We start from the raw sequence: 21,815 nt of genomic DNA on the forward strand, positions 1-21,815 counted from the left end.
CGGCACTGCGTTAATTTAACGATTAATTTAGTTAATTTTGCGATTGTGCGACACTGTACCCAAACACAATTGATGTCCTTTTTTTCTCACAAACAGAGTTTTCTTTTGGTAGTATTTAATCACCTCTGCGGTTTTTAGATTTTGCGCTATAAACAAAAAAAGAGCGTCAATTTTGGAAAAAAAACCACAATATTTTTTACATTCTGCTATAAAATATTCCCAATAAAAAAATGTTTAAAAATCTAATATTTTTTTATCAGTTTAGGCCAATTTTTATTCTGCTACATATTTTTGGTAAAAAAAAATCACAAATATAATAATTGGTTTGCGCAAAAGTTATAGCGTTTACAAACTACGGAATAGATTTTTAGACTTTTTATTTTATTTTATTTTTTTGTATTAGTAATGGTGGCGATCAGCGATTTTTATCGGGACTGCAACATTGCAGTGGACAAATCTGACACTTATGCCTTGTACACACGCAACGATTATCGGCCGACCGATCAGCCGTCTTTTGTCCAGTGTTGTTGTGTTGGTTGAAATGTGCTCTAGACTGCGCACAAATTTTCTCGGCCAACAAAAACCAACTTCAGAAGTGATGTCATGTGCTGGTTTACTTTCCTTTTCTTCTCTGAGCATGCCCAGTCTTGCTCATCAGATTTTTGTCTGCCGAAATCTGTACTGACTGACGGAAAATCGGCCGTTATGTTGACGGCCAACAAAAATTTTATAGCCTGCACACCAGATTTTTTTCGGCCGAAAAGTCGGAGTCGGTTGTCGAAAGCATCATACTAACAAGCCGAAAATCGGCCGATCGGACGTTGGCCGAAAATTCACGGCCAACTATCCATACAAGTCCTGGTTCACATTTGTGGGATGCGGGAACGCTGCGAATATTCAGCGTGTTCCCACATCGCATCCGCACCCCTGGCAGTTCACACTGCCATATGCGATATGGAGGGGGTGTCAATTAAAAGTTAACGACACCCCCCAGTTGTGATCGCATATTGCAGTGCGATCTGCAAGTTCGCACAGAATCGGATCGCACTAGTGTGAACCACTATGCGATCCGATTCTACTGCGGATAAAAAAAAGGGTCCTTTGCGTGTTTAGTGCGATTGCGGTGCAAATTCAGCCATACACTGTATGGCTGAAATTTGCACCGCACAGAGAACGCATGGAATTTAGGAGCAGTGCGCTCGGAATTACATGCGATCTCTGTGATCGCACTAATGTGAACCGGCACTAAGTGACACTTTTTGGGGACCAGTGACACCAATACAGCGATCAGTGCTAAATAATATGCACTGTTACTGTATAAATGACACTGGCAGGGAAGGGGTTAATATTGGGGGTGATCAAGGGGTTAAGTGTTAGCCTAATTGTGCTTACTAACTGTGCAGGGGGGGGGGGGGCTCTGTGAAAGGCACTCAGAGATTGGTGTTTCAGCTTAGCTGAGACACAAAATCTCCTGTGCCTGTCTGACAGGAGAGCCGCATGCCTTGTTTACATTTAGCCTAGGCTAATTACCAGACAAGAAAGAGGAGGTGGGCTGTATAAGGTATTTACATTCAGAAAAAAATGTTTTACTATCCAAAGTTAAAACAACAAGGGCAGAAGATTTAATAGATGGAAAGATGAAAAAATAAGTTAAGGTCCGCTTTAATACGTATATAAACAGAGCAATAAATCAATATATAATTTCATTATCTGAAATACATGAAAAGGAGAGTAAAAAAGGCAATACCTATGTGCACAAGATAACTTGGAAATAAATAATGGCAAACTTTTTTGAGAAACACCAAAGGTTGTGAGCCTGTAGGCTCCAGTGATGCAAATCTGGCCCTGGATACCAATGCAATTTTTCAAATACAATTAACTTAAGTGGAGGGTAAATATGAATACTTACTCTTTACTCTTTAGATTATCTGTGAAGAAACAATAAAAAAAAAAAAAAACAGTTTAACAAAATTCAGGGTACAGATTAAAGTTATTTTTTACATTCATGCAAAGAACTCATTATATTGCATAGTCAAGTTTGGACCAATGTAAGTATGCATTTGCCATCGCTGCTACTACAGTGATCCTTGCTCTTTTCACGGTCCTGTGCTGAGGGGCTGTCCTGCATGGTAACCATGGGGGGGGGGGGGGGGGGTTGTGGCTTACTCAGCACTAGCACCAATCAGAGGATGGTATGTATTCTTCTCAATTTCTCAATGAATGCTAATCATTCACTGTTTGGTCAAGGTGAAGAGGGGGGGTATTTTTTTTTCTTTTGAATATACAAGTAGAAGGAGAACAGTGTCCTAGTCAAAAAAACCTGACACTATCCCCCATTGAATTGTTATGAGCAAAAAGTGGGGAAGAAAATGCCAAATCTCCAAAGAAGGAGCTTAGAGTAGGGGGATGTTAGAATGTCACACAATACACAAAAATGTAATATTTAAAAATAAATAGAAAATCTGTATTAATAATTAACCACTTTACCACTGAGTACCGTAGTACTACTGCGGCAAAGTGGCTCTTTATCGTCTGACGACGTAGACCTACGTCGTCAGACACTCCCCCTTGTGGGCGGCGCTCGCGCGCCGCCGGAGGCTCGCTCCCACTGTATTCAGTCACAGCGGGAGTCAGGCCAGGGGTGGAGCAGCGGCGATCGCCGCTGCTCTGCCCCGATCGTCGGGGATCTAGTGTGGAGATCCGCCCGCCTGTGTAAACACAGCGGGCGGATCTCCCAAGTGACAGGGAGTGACAGATCGGAGTGTTCAGCATAGCTGGACATCCGATCTGTCCCTGGCTCACACAGTCACCTCCCCCCCCACACGTCAGTAAGCACCAGGCATACATTAACCCCTCCCTCTCCAATAAAATTAACCCCTTCCCTGCCAGTGTCATTTTTACAGTAACAGTGCATATATATAGCACTGATTACTGCAGTAATGTCACTGGTACCCCCAAAAGTGTCAAAAATGTCAGTCAAGGGTCCGATCTGTCTGCCACAATGTCGCAGTCCCGCAAAAAAAATCGCAGATCGCCGCCATTACGCGTTAAAAAAAACCACCAAAAATGACAGAAATCTTTCCCTTTGTTAGTAAACGCAATAACTTTTGCGCAAACCAATCAAAATACGCTTATTGTGAATTTTTTTACCAAACATAGGTAGCAGAAAACAAATTGGCCAAAAATTTTAAAAAATTTTGATTTTTACATTTTTTTGGGGGGAATTTCATATAAAAAAATGTGAAAAATATTGTTATTTTTTCAAAATTTACGCTCTTTTTTTGTTTATAGCGCAAAAAGTAAAAATCGCACAGGTGATCAAATACCACCAAAAGAAAGCTCTGTTTGTGGGAAAAAAAGGACGTAAATTTCGTTTGGGTACGGCGTCGCACGACCGCGCAATTGTCAGTTAAAGTCGCACAGCGCCGAATCGCAAAAAGTGGCCCAGACGTAAGACAGCAAAATGCTCTAGTGGTAAAGTGGTTAAAACAAGAGTATTCTTGTTAAAAATTGATCCATATTTGCATGATATGGGTGTATAGGACACAAAATATTGAGCCTAGTGGCACATTTCGCATAGATCCAGTGCTTCTTCAGGATCCACAAGCTCTATTTATCAGGCTGTAATAAGCCCCCTTTTCCTCATGGGAGAGTGGCTGGAAAAGAAGGTAGGTTTATGAGGTAGTATTTCCCTCCTTTTTTCCTCAGGTAAAAAGGGAGGGAGATTTAGGGTATCCTGAGGGAACAGCTGTAGTGGGCGTAACTTTGCAGGGGTCAGAGCACCTATAGGAATAGGTTTAGTGTGGAAGCTTCTAGAGCTCTCTGAGGCCCCTATATAAAGCGAGGCTCGCCTCAGAGGTGCTCATTCGCCTCAGAAGACTCAGTGGTGTGAGTTCCCCACCCTCCTTCCCTTGTCGCGGCTGTTATTATGTGGTGGGTCACCTTTGCTATAGCAAAGGGGGACGGTTTTTTATATTTGAGTGGAAGTTATGGTTTTACCTGTAATTTTATTTATCCAGCCTGAGCCGTGGTGGCTAGGCTGTTGAGACTGTTGATGTTTTATTATATATTTATTAAAAGTTTTAAAACCAATAATAAATGGCTGCGGCCAATAATTTTTCCAAAGAATACAGGTGTCTGCTTTTTTATTTTAGGTTAATTTTTAATAATAAAAAATCCTGCCTACTGTCCCATAAGGAGAGGATCTTGTAAGAGGAGATTGATGGCCTTCATCCATCCATCCTGCAAAGTGTGTTAGCTGCATACTCTATGGCAGCACAATGGTTTTGGTGAGTGTGCAGTGCATGTGGGGGAGGAATCCTGGATCACGAAAGTACACTGATTACACTGGTCTACAAATTTTGGAAAATTATCGATCTCCGAGATAAAATGTGTTAATTCTTACATATTTTGATTAGATAATTTGGAAAACAGGTGACATAGGTGCTGTTTGGCTAAAGTTTTCAAGATAATTCACAATAAAGATTTATATAAAGGTGAATATATTTGCCTACATGGGAGGGAGGTGTCTGATGATCATGATGCCTCGTAACTTCTCGACAAAGTACGGTAGAGCAATGAAAATGGTACCACATGGTAGTGTATAAATGTATCTTCACGTTGAAACGAAAGATTATTACCTAACAGTAATGTATTGTTCTTTTTTTGCAAGGTATATTTTATCGTGGTCAGGTGTACAGTACGTATCATACAGTTACATCTTTTGGCTTGTGAAAGTGTCATTGCCTAAAATTTCCAAGGAACAGTTGTGTGATACAAAATAAGGGATCAGGACAAGAGTTGGGCCCCCCATTTTTGTTGTATTACATGTGCAACATATTTGCGTCATTGGCTAAACAAGAAGAAAATGTCTATGCCTTTCGCAATGTCCCAATGGTGTGGAGGGAGCATTAAAATGTTAAATAAAAAAACAGTAAATGAATGGAAAGGTATGTTGGTATCAATAAAAAGATACATTTCTAATGATTGGTGTGGCACCAGTCTCATTGCTATATTACATTTGGTAGAAAAGTTATGTAGCATAATCAGACATTCCCCTCATAATTTTGAATTGTTTTAATGCAATTTTGACCTGAAGCTCCATGTTGGAAACTGGAGCCAATTAATACTCATGACCTAATTCTCCTTTATTAGTGACCCAATTCTAGAAAAATTTAGCTACTTTCATTTCTGAGGCTTTCTCCTTGTAGACCGATGTTATCACTTTTTGCACAGGTGTTTATTCTTGTCATTTTATATAAAAATTCTATATTTTAAATTACTACACTATAGGATTTTTTTCGCTTTGATGGTAACTTTCATGTTAACCTGTGCAATGAGACACTACAATATCCTGAGGAAGAGGAGTAGATACAGCTAAATACTGGACCTTAATGACTACATCACAGATTGCGATCTATAAGTTACACGATTTTACTGCAATTTTGATGCAATTTTGACTGGAATTGAAGCAATGCCTTTGTCTAAGGACCTCAAAACGCATTGAAATCAGCCCAAAGTAGTGCAGGGACTACTTTGAAGTCATTGCGACTTGAAGTCGTACATATATGAACGGTACTCATTGGAAATCTTGGAGTACGACTTGTCATGCGACTTTTCAGTCCCGACCCGCAGGACAAGTCCCACAAGTGTGAAAGGGACTTATTTTACTCTTGGCTGGGACAACATCTATTTCTGGTGAGTTACCCGTCATTTTCACTTGAGATCAGGTCTTATTTAGCAATATTTTTAGAAACATTCATGAACTGTTTACTAATGCTTGGACTTTCTTAATTGGTCTTTTTAACGCTACAATTTTTGTATTTGTGTCAAGATCTAGACAGGTACATGAATTTGGCACATTCTTCACCACTTTTAGAATGCATGAGAGACACTTTTGCAAAAATCTGCCTGGACCAGTCTTAATTCCATGGAGTGCGTGTGAACAGCAGCAACTGTCAGATTTGTACTCGGTATAAATCAATGGCCAGTACTGCTGCTATTCGCATATAACCATTCATCTGAGCTGTTACATGTGAATCCATCCACCGACTGACCCTGAAAGCAGTCAGTGTGCGTCCAGGCACAACGCTTCTTCAGAGTTCCTGGCCACACATAAACTTGCTTGCTGCAGCCAATCGGCCAGTTTTTGTATGTGCGTGCAACTTCGACCAGATGTGGTTTTTATCTGCCTCTGAACACAGCTCCATTAAAACTTAGATCCATTTAAAACTTCATCTAACACAGGGGTGCAAAAGCTTTTGAAGAGCGCTCTGCATTTGCTCTACTCTTTTGGCCCCTGATCTGAACCACGCAGACAGAAGGGGACAGATCCCCTTTTGTTTTTTTAGTGGATCGGATTGGAGGTAGTCGGGTGTATATGGACACAAGTCTGTTTACATCTGCCACTTCATATAAGTCAATGGAGGGTCCAAATGGGTTGGATTGATCACCTGAAAGGGGCCCAAGGCTGTATTCACACTGATGCGCTGCCGTTTACCCGTACCACGGGTGCAGTACAGTGCACTTGTGGCATTCCTGCAGGTTATCTGCACTTTGCCATAGAATTCTATTATTTCCCGCAGGTGTGGTTCATTTTCTGAAAGCGCACCAATCCCGTAAGTAATAACAGAAGTCTATGGCGTTGCACCTGCGGATCAGTTTGAAAGCAGCCCTGTAACCACTGCAGAACAGATATGCCCATATGTACACTGTGATTTTAGTAATAAACGTACCTTTAATAATAGTCTTCCATTCAGGAATTGCCGGCTGTGCTCTGCTATGGCTCTGCTCCGCAGCCGCTTGCTTCCTCTACTGCCGTCTTCATTCACAATACTGATGCTCTGGGATGGCAGGTCGGCAATCTGGACTTGCCAACCCGTCATCCCAGAGCAGGAGGTCACGTCAGAGGGTTCTGCAGGCCACTTGTTGGGCACCCCTGATCTAACACCTAAAACTGGTTTCGTATGCTACAATATGAATTGCATACATTTATCTGACACCATCATGTGTACTTTCTCAATAAATTACATTGTTGTCCACATTTGGACTGAATTTCGGATTAATCTTGAAAACATCTGGCGTATTGTGTCCATAGCTTGTCTTTTGCATATCTGATGGCATAAATTTGGAAATTATATTGTACCTGATTCATCTGACTCGAACGAGCTATTTTCCGTCCCCAGTTTTTTAATGCTCTTCAGGGTGACTGACATGGTGTTCTCCTTCCTAGTCAGACCCTACGAGGGAGGCAAACAAGTAACTAAATTTATACGAATATACAATAAAGAAAACAATTACTTGCCCAGATTGCATTATTAATTTATTACAAGTTCTTATATTGCCAACATATTATGCAGCGCCTTGCATTCTGAACATTCACATCAGTCCCTGCCCTTCACTTGTTAACAATCACAGGTCCCTATCTTACATGCATACATAGTCGCACAAACATGCTAGGGCCAATTTAGACTGGAGCCAATTATCTTACTGTCATGTCTTTGGGAAGAAACCAGGGAATGGGAGAGAAACCTTTGCTAGCATAGGGAGAATGTGCAAACTCCATCCAGATAGTGTCTTAACTGGGCTTTGAACCAAGGTTCCCAGTGTTGCATGCAGGGCTGCTGTTAGAAATCATGGGGCCCCGTACAGCCTACCTGATGGGGCTTCTACCTCCCACTAGGCACATAGGAGGACCCACAGCAAGGGGAATCAGATTTGGGCAGGACAGGGAGGGGGATCTGTGCATCAGGGTGAGGGAGAGGGTGAGAAACTGGTTTTCAGCTGCTGCAGGGAGAGACACACAGGGCATTGTTCCTGCAATTGCCCCTGTAGGCACCAATCCTCCTTCTTGCCCTGCCCACATCTGATTCCCCCTGCTCTCTGGGCCCCCTACAGAAGGACTGGTGGTACTCCCTGGTTGCATGGCAATAAAGCTGATTTATAAAAAAGGCGTGTCTATTGTCAACATTTAAAATCATAAATTCATCTATACATTGTATTTCAATTATTTCCAACCTACTCCCACTGATCAGATTGGTCTTGAAGTTTCAAAACAAACGTTGTGAAGCTCCCCACACCTTGAATTCTGTGACATGTATTCATTATGGTCTGTGGGTGGGCACTGCCTGCCTTTTTAACTACAGAGGTGCTGAGGGGAGGAGTTTTGGGAGGCGGAGGCCGTACAGGAATCACTGCCTACAGGCAGCAAAGCACCATTGGATATGTAGTCCTTAGAAATAAAGAGTAAACAGCAGAGGAGAAGCAGCAAAGCATGCAGGGAATCCAGAAAGTTGTCGAGGGGGATGGGCAGCAGACAAGCAGAATTCACAATATGAAAGGAGATTTATTCAAGTAAAACTTATATTGGATTGTCAAAAAAAATATGGTTTGTATTGTTATTACAAAGCTTTTGTTTTAATAAAATAATTGTATATATATAAGAAAGTCTATGCTGCTACCATAGATTTCCTACAAAGTGGTTGTAAACCCTATACTGTACCAAGTGAAGTGACTGCCTCATGCGATACACAGAGATGAAACAAATCCTCCTACATAAGTTGTACCTGTTTATTTGCAGGACTCTCTCCTGTACAGATGTTCAAAGTACACAGATTAAAGGCTATTTTCTCAACTCCAGAAGGCAGGAGGTGGAAATGTGATTGTCAGACACTACACAGCATAGATCAAGGGGCTGAGAGTAATTTGAGACCTGCATTCCAGGATATACCCCCACTCTACACAGTCTCATAGGGAAACATGCACTGCTAAGGCTGTAAAACACCTGCTATGTGCTGGAGGGGAGCAGGGTCATCTCCCAGGATTATCTGGTGTTGGCATAGACTGTCAGAAGTGACTCAAAGATAGAAGAGGAATGACAGAGCAGACAGAAATCGCACTCAGTGCTTTGGATAGAGGCAACAACACCCTATAGAAGGATTTGCATTTTTCATTTCAGGCACACACCCCTGCCATGCCCCCTTAAAGGAGAATTATACAAAAAAAAAGAATAGTTAAACCCCCAAGTGTTTTTTTTTTTTCATCACTACTATTCCTTTATACTGGCTTTTGAAATTTACAAATGCAGCAATTTAGAAATTGGATGAAAGCATAGGGAAACACTTTTTGAAAGATAAATAGTGCATTTTATATACATTTATTTAGATCAGCCCAAAATGAGGGACAAATGAGGAGGAAATTAGGGATGATCAAACTTTTGAAAAGTTCGGTTCGGCCAGAACATCCGAACTTCCCGAAAGTTCGGCCCAGGTTTCAGAACCCCATTGAAATCAATGGGACCCGAACTTCGGTAATCAAAAAACACAATTTTTAAGCCCTTAAACCCAATAAATGCCCCTAAAAAGTGCCTAGGGTTCTGGGTCATGCCCCATTAACTATTAATCACACAAAAAAAGTTCTTAAAAATTGTCATTTTTGATAAAAAAGCCAATTATTGAAAAAAAAAAAAAAAGAGAGATTTTTTTATTTTGACTTTGGATTTAGTATCTGGGGGGGGGGGGGGTCTAAAAAGTGTACATGTGAAGTTTCAGCTCTGTAGCATGTCCAGAACCATGAAAAAAAAAAGATAATTTTTCAGTAGAACAGGGATGTGGAACCCTCCTTTAACACCTATATGATCTTTTTTTCTGGTTCTGGACATGCTACAGAGCTGAAACTTCACAGGTACACCTTTTAGACCCCCCAGACACAAAATCACACAAAAAAAAGTTCTTAAAAATTGTCATTTTTGATAAAAAAAAAGCCAATTATTGGAAAACTTAAAAAAAAAAGAGAGATTTTTTGATTTTGACTTTGGATTTAGTATCTGGGGGGGGGGGGGGGTCTAAAAAGTGTACATGTGAAGTTTCAGCTCTGTAGCATGTCCAGAACCATAAAAAAAACTATTGTTTGTATTAGAAAACTTTCAGCACAGGAGGTTGGCTTCGCTGCTGTAACACCTTGCCGGTTTAATAGCAGGCATTTTTTTGGGTTCTTTGCAGTCAGGAAAAACATCTGAACTTGTGTATAGTGGTACTGTGCACAAGTTCTGATGTTTTGCCTGCCTCCAAAAACCCCCAAAAAATGCCAGCAAAAACACACCTGGGCATTTTTTTTTGACGCTAGCGTTTTTTTTGGCATTTTTTGGGGTTCTTTTGAGGCAGGCAAAACATCTGAACTTGTGTATAGTGGTGTATATACACACATCCATATATTTATATACACACCTAGACATATATAGGTGTGATAGTAGCAGAAATAAATGCTTGCGCTAATGAAATCATTTACAGTAATATATTTCTGCTACTATCACACCTATATATGTCTAGTAATAATTATGTGTGTATATATACCACTATACACAAGTTCAGATGTTTTGCCTGCCTCAAAAGAACCCCAAAAAATGCCAAAAAAACGCTAGCGTCAAAAAAAAAAATGCCCAGGTGTGTTTTTGCTGGCATTTTTTGGGGGTTTTTGGAGGCAGGCAAAACATCAGAACTTGTGCACAGTACCACTATACACAAGTTCAGATGTTTTTCCTGACTGCAAAGAACCCAAAAAAATGCCTTCTATTAAACCGGCAAGGTGTTACAGCAGCGAAGCCAACCCCCTGAGCTGAAAGTTTTCTAATACTTCTAATACAATCTTTTTTTTATGGTTCTGGACATGCTACAGAGCTGAAAATTCACATGTAGACCCCCCAGATCTGAAATCCAAAGTAAAAATCAAAAAATCTCTTTTTTTTTTAATTTTTTCAATAATTGGCTTTTTTTTTTTATCAAAAATGACAATTTTTAAGAACTTTTTTTTGTGTGATTTTGTGTCTGGGGGGTCTAAAAGGTGTACCTGTGAAGTTTCAGCTCTGTAGCATGTCCAGAACCAGAAAAAAAAAGGATTGTATGTATTAGAAAACTTTCAGCTCAGGGTGTTAGCTTCTCTCCTCGGTTTTCACACCTTGCCGGTTTCAAAGCAGGCATTTTTTTGGGTTCTTTGCAGTCCGGAAAAACATCTGAACTTGTGTATAGTGGTACTGTGCACAAGTTCAGATGTTTTGCCTGCCTCCAAAACCCCCCAAAAAATGCCAGCAAAAACACACCTCGGCATTTTTTTTTTTTGACGCTAGCGTTTTTTTGGCATTTTTTTGGGTTCTTTTGAGGCAGGCAAAACATCTGAACTTGTGTATATATACACACATAATTATATGTATATAGACACCTAGCCATATATAGGTGTGATAGTAGCAGAAATATATTACTGTAAATGATTTCATTAGCGCAAGCATATATTTCTGCTACTATCACACCTATGTATGTCTAGGTGTGTATATAAATATATGGATGTGTGTATATACACCACTATACACAAGTTCAGATGTTTTGCCTACCTCCAAAACCCCCCAAAAAATGCCAGCAAAAACACACCTGGGCATTTTTTTTGACGCTAGCGTTTTTTTTGGCATTTTTTTGTGTTCTTTTGAGGCAGGCAAAACATCTGAACTTGTGTATAGTGGTATATATACACACATAATTATATGTATATAGACACCTAGCCATATATAGGTGTGATAGTAGCAGAAATATATTACTGTAAATGATTTCATTAGCGCAAGCATTTATTTCTGCTACTATCACACCTATATATGTCTAGGGGTATATATACAGACATATATGTGTATATATACCCCCTATACACATGTTCAGATGTCATGTCTGACATCAAACATGTCCTCAAAAAAGCATTGGCAGTGGCAGTCCCTGCAGCATAAAAAATGCTTGGCTGGTGAGAAGCCATATTCCTGTGCCGAAGCAATTCAGAGAAATGATCATTTCTCTATAGCGGTCACCCTGCTATGGAAGGGTTTTTTCACCCTGCCATAGCAGTCACTGCCAGTTAACCCTACACTACACTACGGTCCCCTTACACTTAACACTTTCCCTACAGAAACTCAATTTTTGAAGCTAACTTAAGTGTAAAGGAGCACTCTAACTACACTAGATATCCCTTTCCTGACACTAATAAATAGCTAAATGTCACTTTTAAAGTAAAATTAACAGAACTGCTTCCACTCTCTTCCATGTCCAGTATAACAATGCTAGGAATATGGCGGGGGCGATCTTATATACTGGGGGGGCGTATTCACTAATGATTGGTCTAGGGACCCCCTAGTCACTCCAATCACATTCCTAGCATTCTCCTGCCCCCTCAATTGGCTTTTGCTAATGGTTCTGGTCCAATCACGGGCTTTTAAAGCCCATTTCCTGAAGCATTGCATTTTGGTCAGTTCTGGTTGCCGAATTCCGAACTTTTTGGGCAAAAAGTTCTAAATTCGGCCGAACCTCGAACACCCAATGTTCGTGCCAAACCGATGGTCGACCCGAACCGTTCGATCATCCCTAGAGGTAATCAGGGACAGTTGGGAGCTATGCAATCCCACTCTATGAAAGTGATAAATTACATCATTAATCATTAACTGCTACTCCATGGTAGCCAGTCACATGTCCAGTGCCCCAGGTATTTTGTTGTATACAGACGACAACCACAAAAATGTAAAATTGTGGCTAATCAACCCCTAATGAGCGAGCTTACAACCAGATACCCTGGAATTAGGTCATGTGATAAGAAACACTGTCCTGGTCAAGGTCCTAAAGCAGCAAAGGAAGAGGTTTCCAAACTATAGCTAACTTCAACATAAAATGTAATCTGATTTAGGAACACGTTTAAAAATGATCTAAGTACCGTGACTCTTATTCAAAAACTAGTGACTGAATTGCCCTCTTATGTTAGGGACACTGATGATGCCTTGAATAAAATCTCTGAGTTACAATTTATGGGACAGGTGCTACTAGTCGGAATAGACGTAGAATCATTGTATACTTCAATTCCGAACGAATGGGGTATATCGGCCATGTATCACTTCCTTGAATCTAAATTTCCCCAGCTTGGATCCCAAAATGAATTCCTTCTTGAAATCTTAGATTTAGCTCTAAATAACAACTACTTCCAATTCCTAGGAAGGTATTACCAACAAACAAGGGGCACTGCCATGGGTGCCCCATGGGTCCCCTCTTATGCCTGTCTCCACCTCGGTTGGTCGGATGAAGAGGTGGTGTATGTTTCCTTGATGTACCTCAGTCATGCCAAGACATGGCTGAGGTACATTGATGACATACTAATGATATGGGATGGGACGAGAGTTGAACTTGAATTGTTTATTGACAAACTCAGTCAGAGTAGCCAAAACATCCACCTGACATATGTGGCTGATGTGGAACAAATTCCTTTCTTGGACCTTAAAATAAGATTAATAGATGGTCAACTTTCTACCACTACATACAGGAAAAAGACGCCTGCCAACACATTGCTTCATGCAGATAGTCACCATCCTGAACCTCTTAAGAGGGGTATCCCAGTTGGGCAGTTTATTAGAATTAAAAGGAACTGCTCCAGCCATGATGAATATCTACATGAGGCTGAAAACCTGTATAAACATTTTAGGGAAAGGGGATATTCCCATAGGACGTTGAGGAGAGCCAAAAATTTGGCTGGGAAAAAAACAAGACAGGAACTCCTTGCCCCGAGAAACGGATGGAGATGGTACAGCTAATGCTCCCCTTAGAATCATTACTAAGTTTGGAACCCAATGGCAGGAGGTTCGCAAGGTGCTTAGTGATCACTTGCATATTCTGTTGAGGTCTGGAAGGTTGAGTGAAATTGTGGGACCTAGACCACTTATGGTAGCCAGACGGTCAACTAACTTAAGTGACATTTTAGTTCATTCTGAGTTCCAAAAAAAGACAAGCAGGAACTGGCTCACAGACCTCCCGGCCCTCAGGGGTATGTATGCCTGTGGTCACTGTGGCATGTGTGGCTATGTGAATAGATCTAACGAGTTAAATGGATTCCACTAGGTCCATCAAACTACTAAATTAAACAGTTTATCAACTGTGCCACAACAAGAACCCTCTACATTATTGAATGCCCTTGTAAAAAATTTTACATAGGGAAGACAAAACAGGTGATTAAAGATACCTACTGTCATGGGTCTGCTACCTAAGGGTTAACTTGGTGCAGAGTCTGCAGACTAATTGCAGTGATTGGCAACAGGCTGCCTTATTTAAACTCCTCAGCAGCATAATGTCTTTGCTGTCTGATCTGCAGCTTCATGTGACCCCTGCTCCTGTTTACCTGCTTCTGTGATTGATCTCCTGTACGACCCGGCTTGACTTTTGGACTCCCCTTGCTTTCTGCCTGCACCTGACCTCGGCTCCCCTCTGACCTTGAACTTGCATGCTCCTTTGGATTCCACGCCGCCCGCCTGTTGTTGACCCAGCCTGTGAACTGATCCGTTTTCCTGTGAGCCCCCAGAGTGAGTGTGGACTCGGGTGTTCCGTCCTTCTGCCTGCCTGCTGTTTGGATCCTCCTACCTGCTGGTTGTCTCCTTTTAAAGCATCTGGGACCTTGGAGCTGCCCGTCCAACAGCTGACCCGCCAGGCCCTCATACCATTCTGCTCTCCCATGCCACCTGTCTGCTCTACCAGGGGCTGCGAGTCAGATACGTAAGGGAGGCCTTCCTCTGCACTCTGCACTCGGGCTCATCAGTCAGGTACGTGAGAAGTTGACACCTATGCTGTGGGTATAAAATATGGAGAATAGCGGCTTCAGAACATCCTGACGAAGCGTGCGTGACACACGCGACACGCGTTGACGTCACAGCACAAAGGGTCCGCGTTCGCTCTTGCGTTCCAAGCCGTGCTCTGAGAACTTCTGGGCTCTCTTTGCGGTTTTCAGATGCTGCAACCTGAGATAGGGAAGCAGGGACAGCGAGAGTCTGTGGCCGTAGCCCATGATACTTTACTGGCAGTGGGGACTCTCCACAATTACCAGAGATCGGTAAACACACATCCAATGGGCAGGGTAAGAAGATACTAAGGCCCAACTGGCCATACTTACAGACTGTGGACATTTTACCTCAGAATCTACCCTAACCCTACGGAGTGTGATTATTGACAGTAACTGCATGGACTTCAATTACGGCTGCTACACCAAACTCTACCTCACTGTAATGTTGCTGCCCCGGAGCTGAGAATAGCTCTTTTTGGCCTGATGGTGTATCTTTTGGGAAGGCAGCTGACCATTAGCTCCTTGAGGAATTTCCTAGGAGACTGGTCCAACCATATCAACGCTACAGACCAAGCTGTGAGCCTTCTATTTGGACTAATATGCTGTGACAACCCCCATTACATACAATGGCCTCAGCCCGGCAATGACTTAGGGACTGCAGTCAGCCATGCCTTTTTCCCCTGGTTGCATAACATGTGTTGGAAAGCCTTGAAATATATGATTCTGCCATTCAGCAATATGATTGAATTTTTCTGACTAGAAGACACAATCTCTCTATCTATCCATGCCCTGAGTAGAATTTTACCTGGAAGTCTGTCTATTTCTTCAGAGCAGCTACATGGAATTGAACTTTCACTTTTCCTCATATTTTGGTATATTCTTGGAACATCTGGTCTCCTGTGAGATGCGACCACATTTATTTCACTGATAGTACTTTATGCCATGAGGTTTGATAAGGAATAAGTTCACAAATGGTATGCAAATTTTTTGATGCGTGGGGCCCATTTTATGTGCGGTGTTGTGAGTGACTGAGATTAATCTTGTTAACACTCAGTGTCACAGGGGGTCTTTTTTTGCCCGCTGTATTTTTTAGCGGCTGGAACTGTCTTGCCAGCCTATTTTTAAATAAAGTGTGTTTTGCTTCAATTCCGGTGTTGAGCTTCATTTGCAACTTTTCTTTCTGGGGCTGTACCTTGTGGAACCCCGACCATTTTGTTAAAAATGATCTAGAACAAATTTAAAACAGAAAGCCTCATTGGTTGCCATTGGCAGTAGCTCCATTTTATCAAATATTTTTTTTGAAGTCTTAGGTAGTCATCGTTATCCTCCCTCCACTACTTGAGTCACTGACCTGGACCATGTACATATCAAGGGTCAGGAATTCTAACATGCATGTTCCTTCTCACTGCTGCACAACAAGTCTATGGGTTGCATCCCTGGAACATGTACTTTCAAAAACAAGTCATCAATGACAGCTCTCAATTTTCTGCTCTGACAACATTTCTTAAAGCAGAACTTTACCCTAAATGGTAATTTCTGCTTTTAGAAAAGCCCTCCCCCTCTAACAATATTGGAGTTTTTTTTTTTAGGAGGGGGACGGTACCTAGCTTTGGCAGGTACCCGCCCTCGCCTCCTTTGGAATTGCCTAGGCAATTCCACTGGAAGTTGTTTCCCTCCCTTCCCTGCTCGGAAACCTCTTGGGACATGCCACTATAATAAAAGTCAGCAGTTACAGTATTAGCTGCTGACTTTAATTTTTTTTTTTACCTTAAAGTGTTTATTACCCCAGCATTTCATATTCCTGATATGTGCCTGCTGTACCATGTGCATGTGTGAAAAAGTATCCTGTTCTTTTTGTATTGCTTCCTTTGTGTGAAGTCCCTGGTGTTCATGGCAGTCCCTCTGCTTTTCTTTTAAAAACTGACCACGCTAAGTGGGAGAGCACACGCGGTCAGTTATCTAGCTATGCTGGGATTCCAGTCTGCTCTCCTCCAATAATCAGACTTGTGCTGACAGTTCCCCCACCCCTGCACAGCCTATCACTGGGAAGCTCAGTGTGATTTTGCTTCTCCTCCCCCAGCTCTTATGCAGCTGAGAACAGAGGAAACAGAGGGAATGTTAATCACATGTAAAAAAAAAAGGTCTAAAAAGGTATTTATAAGTTGTTGTTTTTTTTTTTTTTTTATACCTGTACACTTTCAATTTAGTTTTAAATTAAATGGGTTGTTTCACAAGGTGATTGTTTACAATCACATTTCTTACATTAAGACAAAAAATGTTTAGTCAACAGAACCCACCCCCCTTTTTCTTACCTGAGCCCTCATTCGATCCAAAGCTGTGCCCATCTGCAGCTCTTCTCTCCCCTCACTTCCTAGTCTCACTGGCTGTGCTGAGGCAGCAGGAGCCATTGACTCTTGCTGCTGTCAATCAAAGACAGTGATGAGGGAGCAGTGGCAGGGCCAAGTTCCACTGTCTGTGTCAATAGGTGCAGACAGTAAGGCTCAGGAGCGAGTCAGCACGACTGCTCCCATAGAAAGCTGCTTTCTATGGGGCACTCAATGGAGGGGAGGAGCTAGGAGCGCCAGCAGGGGTCCCCAGCAGGGGAGATCGGGGTCGCTTTGTGCCATTCCATTGCACAGAGCAGGTAAGTATAAGAGCCGGTTCACACTACTCCGACTTGTCAGGCGACTTGGTCGCCTAACAAGTATCGCTCCATGCTGTGCAATGGAACCGTTCTAATCAGATCGACTCAAGTCACTCCGACTTAGAAAAAGGTTCCTGCACTATTTTTGGGCGAAGACGGAGCGACTTGCATTGACTTTTATTATGAGAAGTCATTTGCAAGCCACGATGAAGTTGTTCTGCACGGCGACTTCAATGTCGCCCAAAGTCGGGGCGACTTTGAGTCGGAGTAGTGTGAACCGGCTCTAAATCTGTTTGTTATTTAAAAAAACAAACATTTACAACCACTTTTAAATACTCTTGCATTTCCCTAAACTCACAATCAGACTATTTAATACAAAGCGATAACCATGGTAGATGACTTTGACTTACAACACCTAAGAAGATTATAAAAAAAGCAATTATTATTATATTACAAATAAGGTATGTTTATCTATAACTGTCTCTTTTTTTGACTACAGAATATTTCTTGATCATACGCCGTTTTTGGTAATGCATGTTCTTTTGTATTTTACAGTGTTTTTATGTGCAGCTCATTATAATCTAATTGGTATTTGCAAGCAAATGTTCTACAGAGAGTATCTGAAGCGATGCTAATTCAAGGAAACTGCTGAGTGATACATTATCATTAACATCTGCAATCAAATTCTGACACGCAGAGCTTATCATGGCAAGTCGATCAGAGCTATAATAAATTAACTGTTTGTAGGTGCCCAAAAGACTTCCGTATCTTTCTCCGAATGTGTACAAAACATCTACAAAAAAGCATCTACAAACTGAAAATCTGCTGAAAATGGAAGGTTGTCTCCATGCTAGAAATGTATTTTATTTGAGAGACAGTTGGAGATTTTTATCCATTTTAAAGGGAATTTTGGCTGAAATATTTCTGCCAGAAAACCATGTGATCAACAATGAGCCAGATTGATAGGATCAATACCCTGAGTCTACAAGGTGCTCTTTCTTCACTAAAGCTGGATACACACTATCCAACTTTTGTGGTTAGATTTCCTTCAGATTTACCTTTTCTGTGTAGTGCAAGGGCCTGCCAGATTGCATACAAATTGAAAGTGTTTAGGTTTGACCTCATATTATATGGTTTTGGTAAGTCTAAAGGAAAAAGTCTTCAGAAAATCTTATAGTGTGTATGGCCCATAAGGCTGGGTTCACATAGGTGCGGCCACGGTTCCCAGCATGGGGTCTTGTGCGTTCCTGTTCATTGGTTCAGGTGCGAATCAGGTCAGAGTTTTTGCCTGATTTTGCACCCGCACTGGATCCAAACACACACAGGACTCCTTTGGAATGCAGACCGTGGCTGCCCTGGACCTGTGTGATCCGGCTCCACTGAGAGCTGGTCACACTCGCATGTCATGCGACTTGGATTTGAGGAGAACCACATCCAATTCACACATATGTGAACCCACCCTAAGAGAATTGCTAACTTATTGTTTTAATTGAGAGCATATTTCCACCAATGCATTGTGGGAAGGTGTGTGTTACTTTTGAATACTACCCAAACACATTAGCACACTGTAATGCCCCGTACACACGTACCAATCGTCGGCCGTACGATCGGCCGTCTTTTGTCCAGGGCTGTCGTGTCTGTTGAAAACTGCAAAAGACTGCACAGGAATTTTGTCGGCCAACAACAGCCGACTGCAGAAGTGATGTCATGTGATGGTTAACTTTCCGTGTGTTTTTTCTTTTCTGAGCATGCCCATTCTTGCAAATCTGCTGATTGTCGGCCAAAATCTGTACTGACTGGCGAACAATCGGCCGTTATGGTGCTGGCCAACAAAAATGTTAATGCCTACACGACAGATTATTTTCGGCTGAAAGTGCGCTGTCGGCTGTCGGAAGCATCATACTAACAAGCCTACAATCGGCCGATCGGTCGTCGGCCGAATATTTACGGCCGACAATCGGTACGTGTGTACGGGGCATTAGGCATGACAACGCACCATAGCCCATTGCATTACAAACATTTTGTCCCGTCTGAGTTTTGGTATATGTTGGTGCAATGGCATCCCATGTTTTTTTCCATAGGATGCCTTTGAATAACATGTTAATGAACAATATAATGGGAAAGATTTACTAAAACTGGTGCATACTGAATCAGTTGCAGCTGTGCATAGGAACCAATCAGCCTCTAACTGCAGCTTGGTCAGTTATGCTTTGACAGTAATGGGCCATACACACTATAAGATTTTCTGAAAACTTTTTCCTTTAGATTTACCAAAACCATATAATATGAGGTCAGACCTAAACACTTTCAATTTGTATGCAATCTGGCAGGCCCTTGCACTACATAGAAAAGGTAAATCAGAAGGAAAAAGTCTTCAGAAAATCTTATAGTGTGTATGGCCCTTTAGCCTTCGTTCACACTGAGGGCAGGTTTAAAATCGTGCAAGTTCATCTGAATTGGCATGATTTCAAACCCGCATTTCAGTGCGAGTTTGGGGGAGATTTGATAGACATTTGTGAGGGTTCCTGCACAGATGTCTATTAAAATTGCCCCTGAAATCACCAAAAGTAGTGCAGAAACTACTTTTGTGAATCAGTGTGGCGCCGAAAAGTTTTGGTTGCTGGCAATAGGCTCTGATTTGGTATGCTATTTGACATGGAAAATCGCATGGCAAATCAGCCCACTGTGAACCGGGGCTTAAACCTGGAAGCCAACTGGCTACTATGCACAGCTGCACCAGATTCTGTGTGCACCAATTTTAGCAAATCTCACCCAATGTGTATTAATGCACATGCACTAATACCCCACACTGCACAAACGTAAATGGACTCTTAATGTTGATCCAGCCTTGTGTTCTCAAAAAAGTACTTCTTATTAATTATGCCTATGAACTTCTGGTCCATCCTGTTGAAAATTAAACTTATTACTAATTATGTGTTTTGATAAAGGAAACGTTTTAGGTTTAATCTTTTATTAAGTATTTTCAGACAATACAGGTTTGCAATACAAATACAAATCGCAACTGAACAAATGTATCCAGCCTTGTACAACCCAGATATGGTGAGCAGAATACAATGTAGAATGGAAAATAGCTTTAAACAATGGGTAGGAGAACTGCATGTACAATATGTGTTTCCCCCCCACCCTCTCCAGCCAGTATAATGGTTCAGCACTTTGAGGCCCCATCTACATTGCGCATAATGGGAACAAGCGTTCCCACTCACAATTTTTATAGCGTAATTCCGTTCAAATATTATTATTAGGCATATTTCCAGATACATAACAACATATTTGAGAGGATATGCTTCAGCTCAGAAAAATTTAGATAAGATGTTATGAACACATTATGACAACATTTGAATATAGAGAACAAGGAAGCTAAATCTAATCAGGTAGCACTTTATTTATAGGTAGTGATCCTAAGAGTAAACTTCTCGTAGTGAAAGTAGGAGTGAAAAACGAGGCTGTTTAATGATGTTTGTATAAAGAGGGGGTAGAGGGAGATCAGGGCTAGTCGGTATCTCGGCTGAGGTACGAGTGTTTGCTTAATGGAGGAAGGAGATTGTAAGGGGGATGAAATAAAAAAAAAAAAAAAAGAAAGGAAACGTTTAAAAACTCTACCTCTAGAAGCAAAAAAACATAAAAAATAAAAATAATAATAATAATAATAATAATAAAAAATAATAATACTAACACTGATATTACTACTACTACTACTACTACTACTAATAATAATAATAATAATAATATCATATTGTATGTTAGTTTGTATTGTTTAAGTTAAAAAATATTTTTTTGCAATTATAAATGTATGTAATATAAAATAATGACAACTTGTATCACATTCATATGACAAAAACATTTAAAATGCTCTTACCTGAGTTGTAACGAATGCTTGTCCTCACTAAAAGAGATCTATCTGAGCTTTGTCACAGCCAGGTGTGTATGTCCATATCGAGTGTCCAGGTGGTGAATGACAGCCCAGTAATATGAAGTGAAGTTTTAAAGCGTGTATTGGATGTTTTCAGAAAGGTTAATGGCCGGACGAACGCCTCTCTGACAGTTCAATGACTTTGGTTGCACGAGTGGTGAAAATCTTTGCATGGTCACTGAGATTTGGTTATAGATTTCCAGTAGGTCTCCATTCATTGGAGTAAAAGGACCAAGTTCAGTTTAGAGACAAAACATTCCTCATTCCATAACTGGTTTTTACTGTAGTGGGCAGAGAATTTGGCAGTGACCTCGGTTACAATACCCCAGCTGCATAAAAAAAAAAATGTTTAACAAGTTTTCATAGTGGATAAACTCAGACTGTGAAAGGGATACTTAAGGAATTTACTTTATGGGGCTGAATCTATCAACTGGATTAAGTCTATCCCGTCATTTATTTATAATGTGTGAAAAGGAATTATAACTCTGGGTTCAAAGCAATGGAAATGCTATGGGAATAGCATCCACTTTCAATACCTTGATTTTTAGCGTAAAAGTTTTTCCATAGTGTACAAAAACTGGTATATTTTACCTTTAGGCTCCGTTCACATGTAGGCGTTTTTGG

The 21,815-nt window shown here is 41.1% G+C and overlaps 1 protein-coding gene across 1 annotated transcript in view; it reads right to left on the reverse strand.

Moving 5' to 3' along the window:
* The window catches only part of LOC309557376 (bile salt export pump-like), a 110,874-nt gene extending 89,632 nt beyond the window's left edge, over positions 1-21,242 (reverse strand). Inside the window, exons 1-3 of the mRNA XM_082260067.1 lie at positions 21,138-21,242; positions 7,145-7,238; positions 1,910-1,928 (exon numbers count right to left, since the gene is read on the reverse strand). Coding sequence (XP_082116193.1) covers positions 1,910-1,928; positions 7,145-7,214 — 89 coding nt within the window. The 5' untranslated portion in view covers positions 7,215-7,238; positions 21,138-21,242. The remainder of the gene's footprint in view (positions 1-1,909; positions 1,929-7,144; positions 7,239-21,137) is intronic.
* Between the last annotated feature and the right edge of the window lie 573 nt (positions 21,243-21,815).

This window comes from Pelophylax lessonae, assembly GCF_965119305.1.
Source record: "Pelophylax lessonae genome assembly, chromosome: 6".
In the NCBI taxonomy this organism is placed as follows: Eukaryota; Metazoa; Chordata; class Amphibia; order Anura; family Ranidae; genus Pelophylax; species Pelophylax lessonae.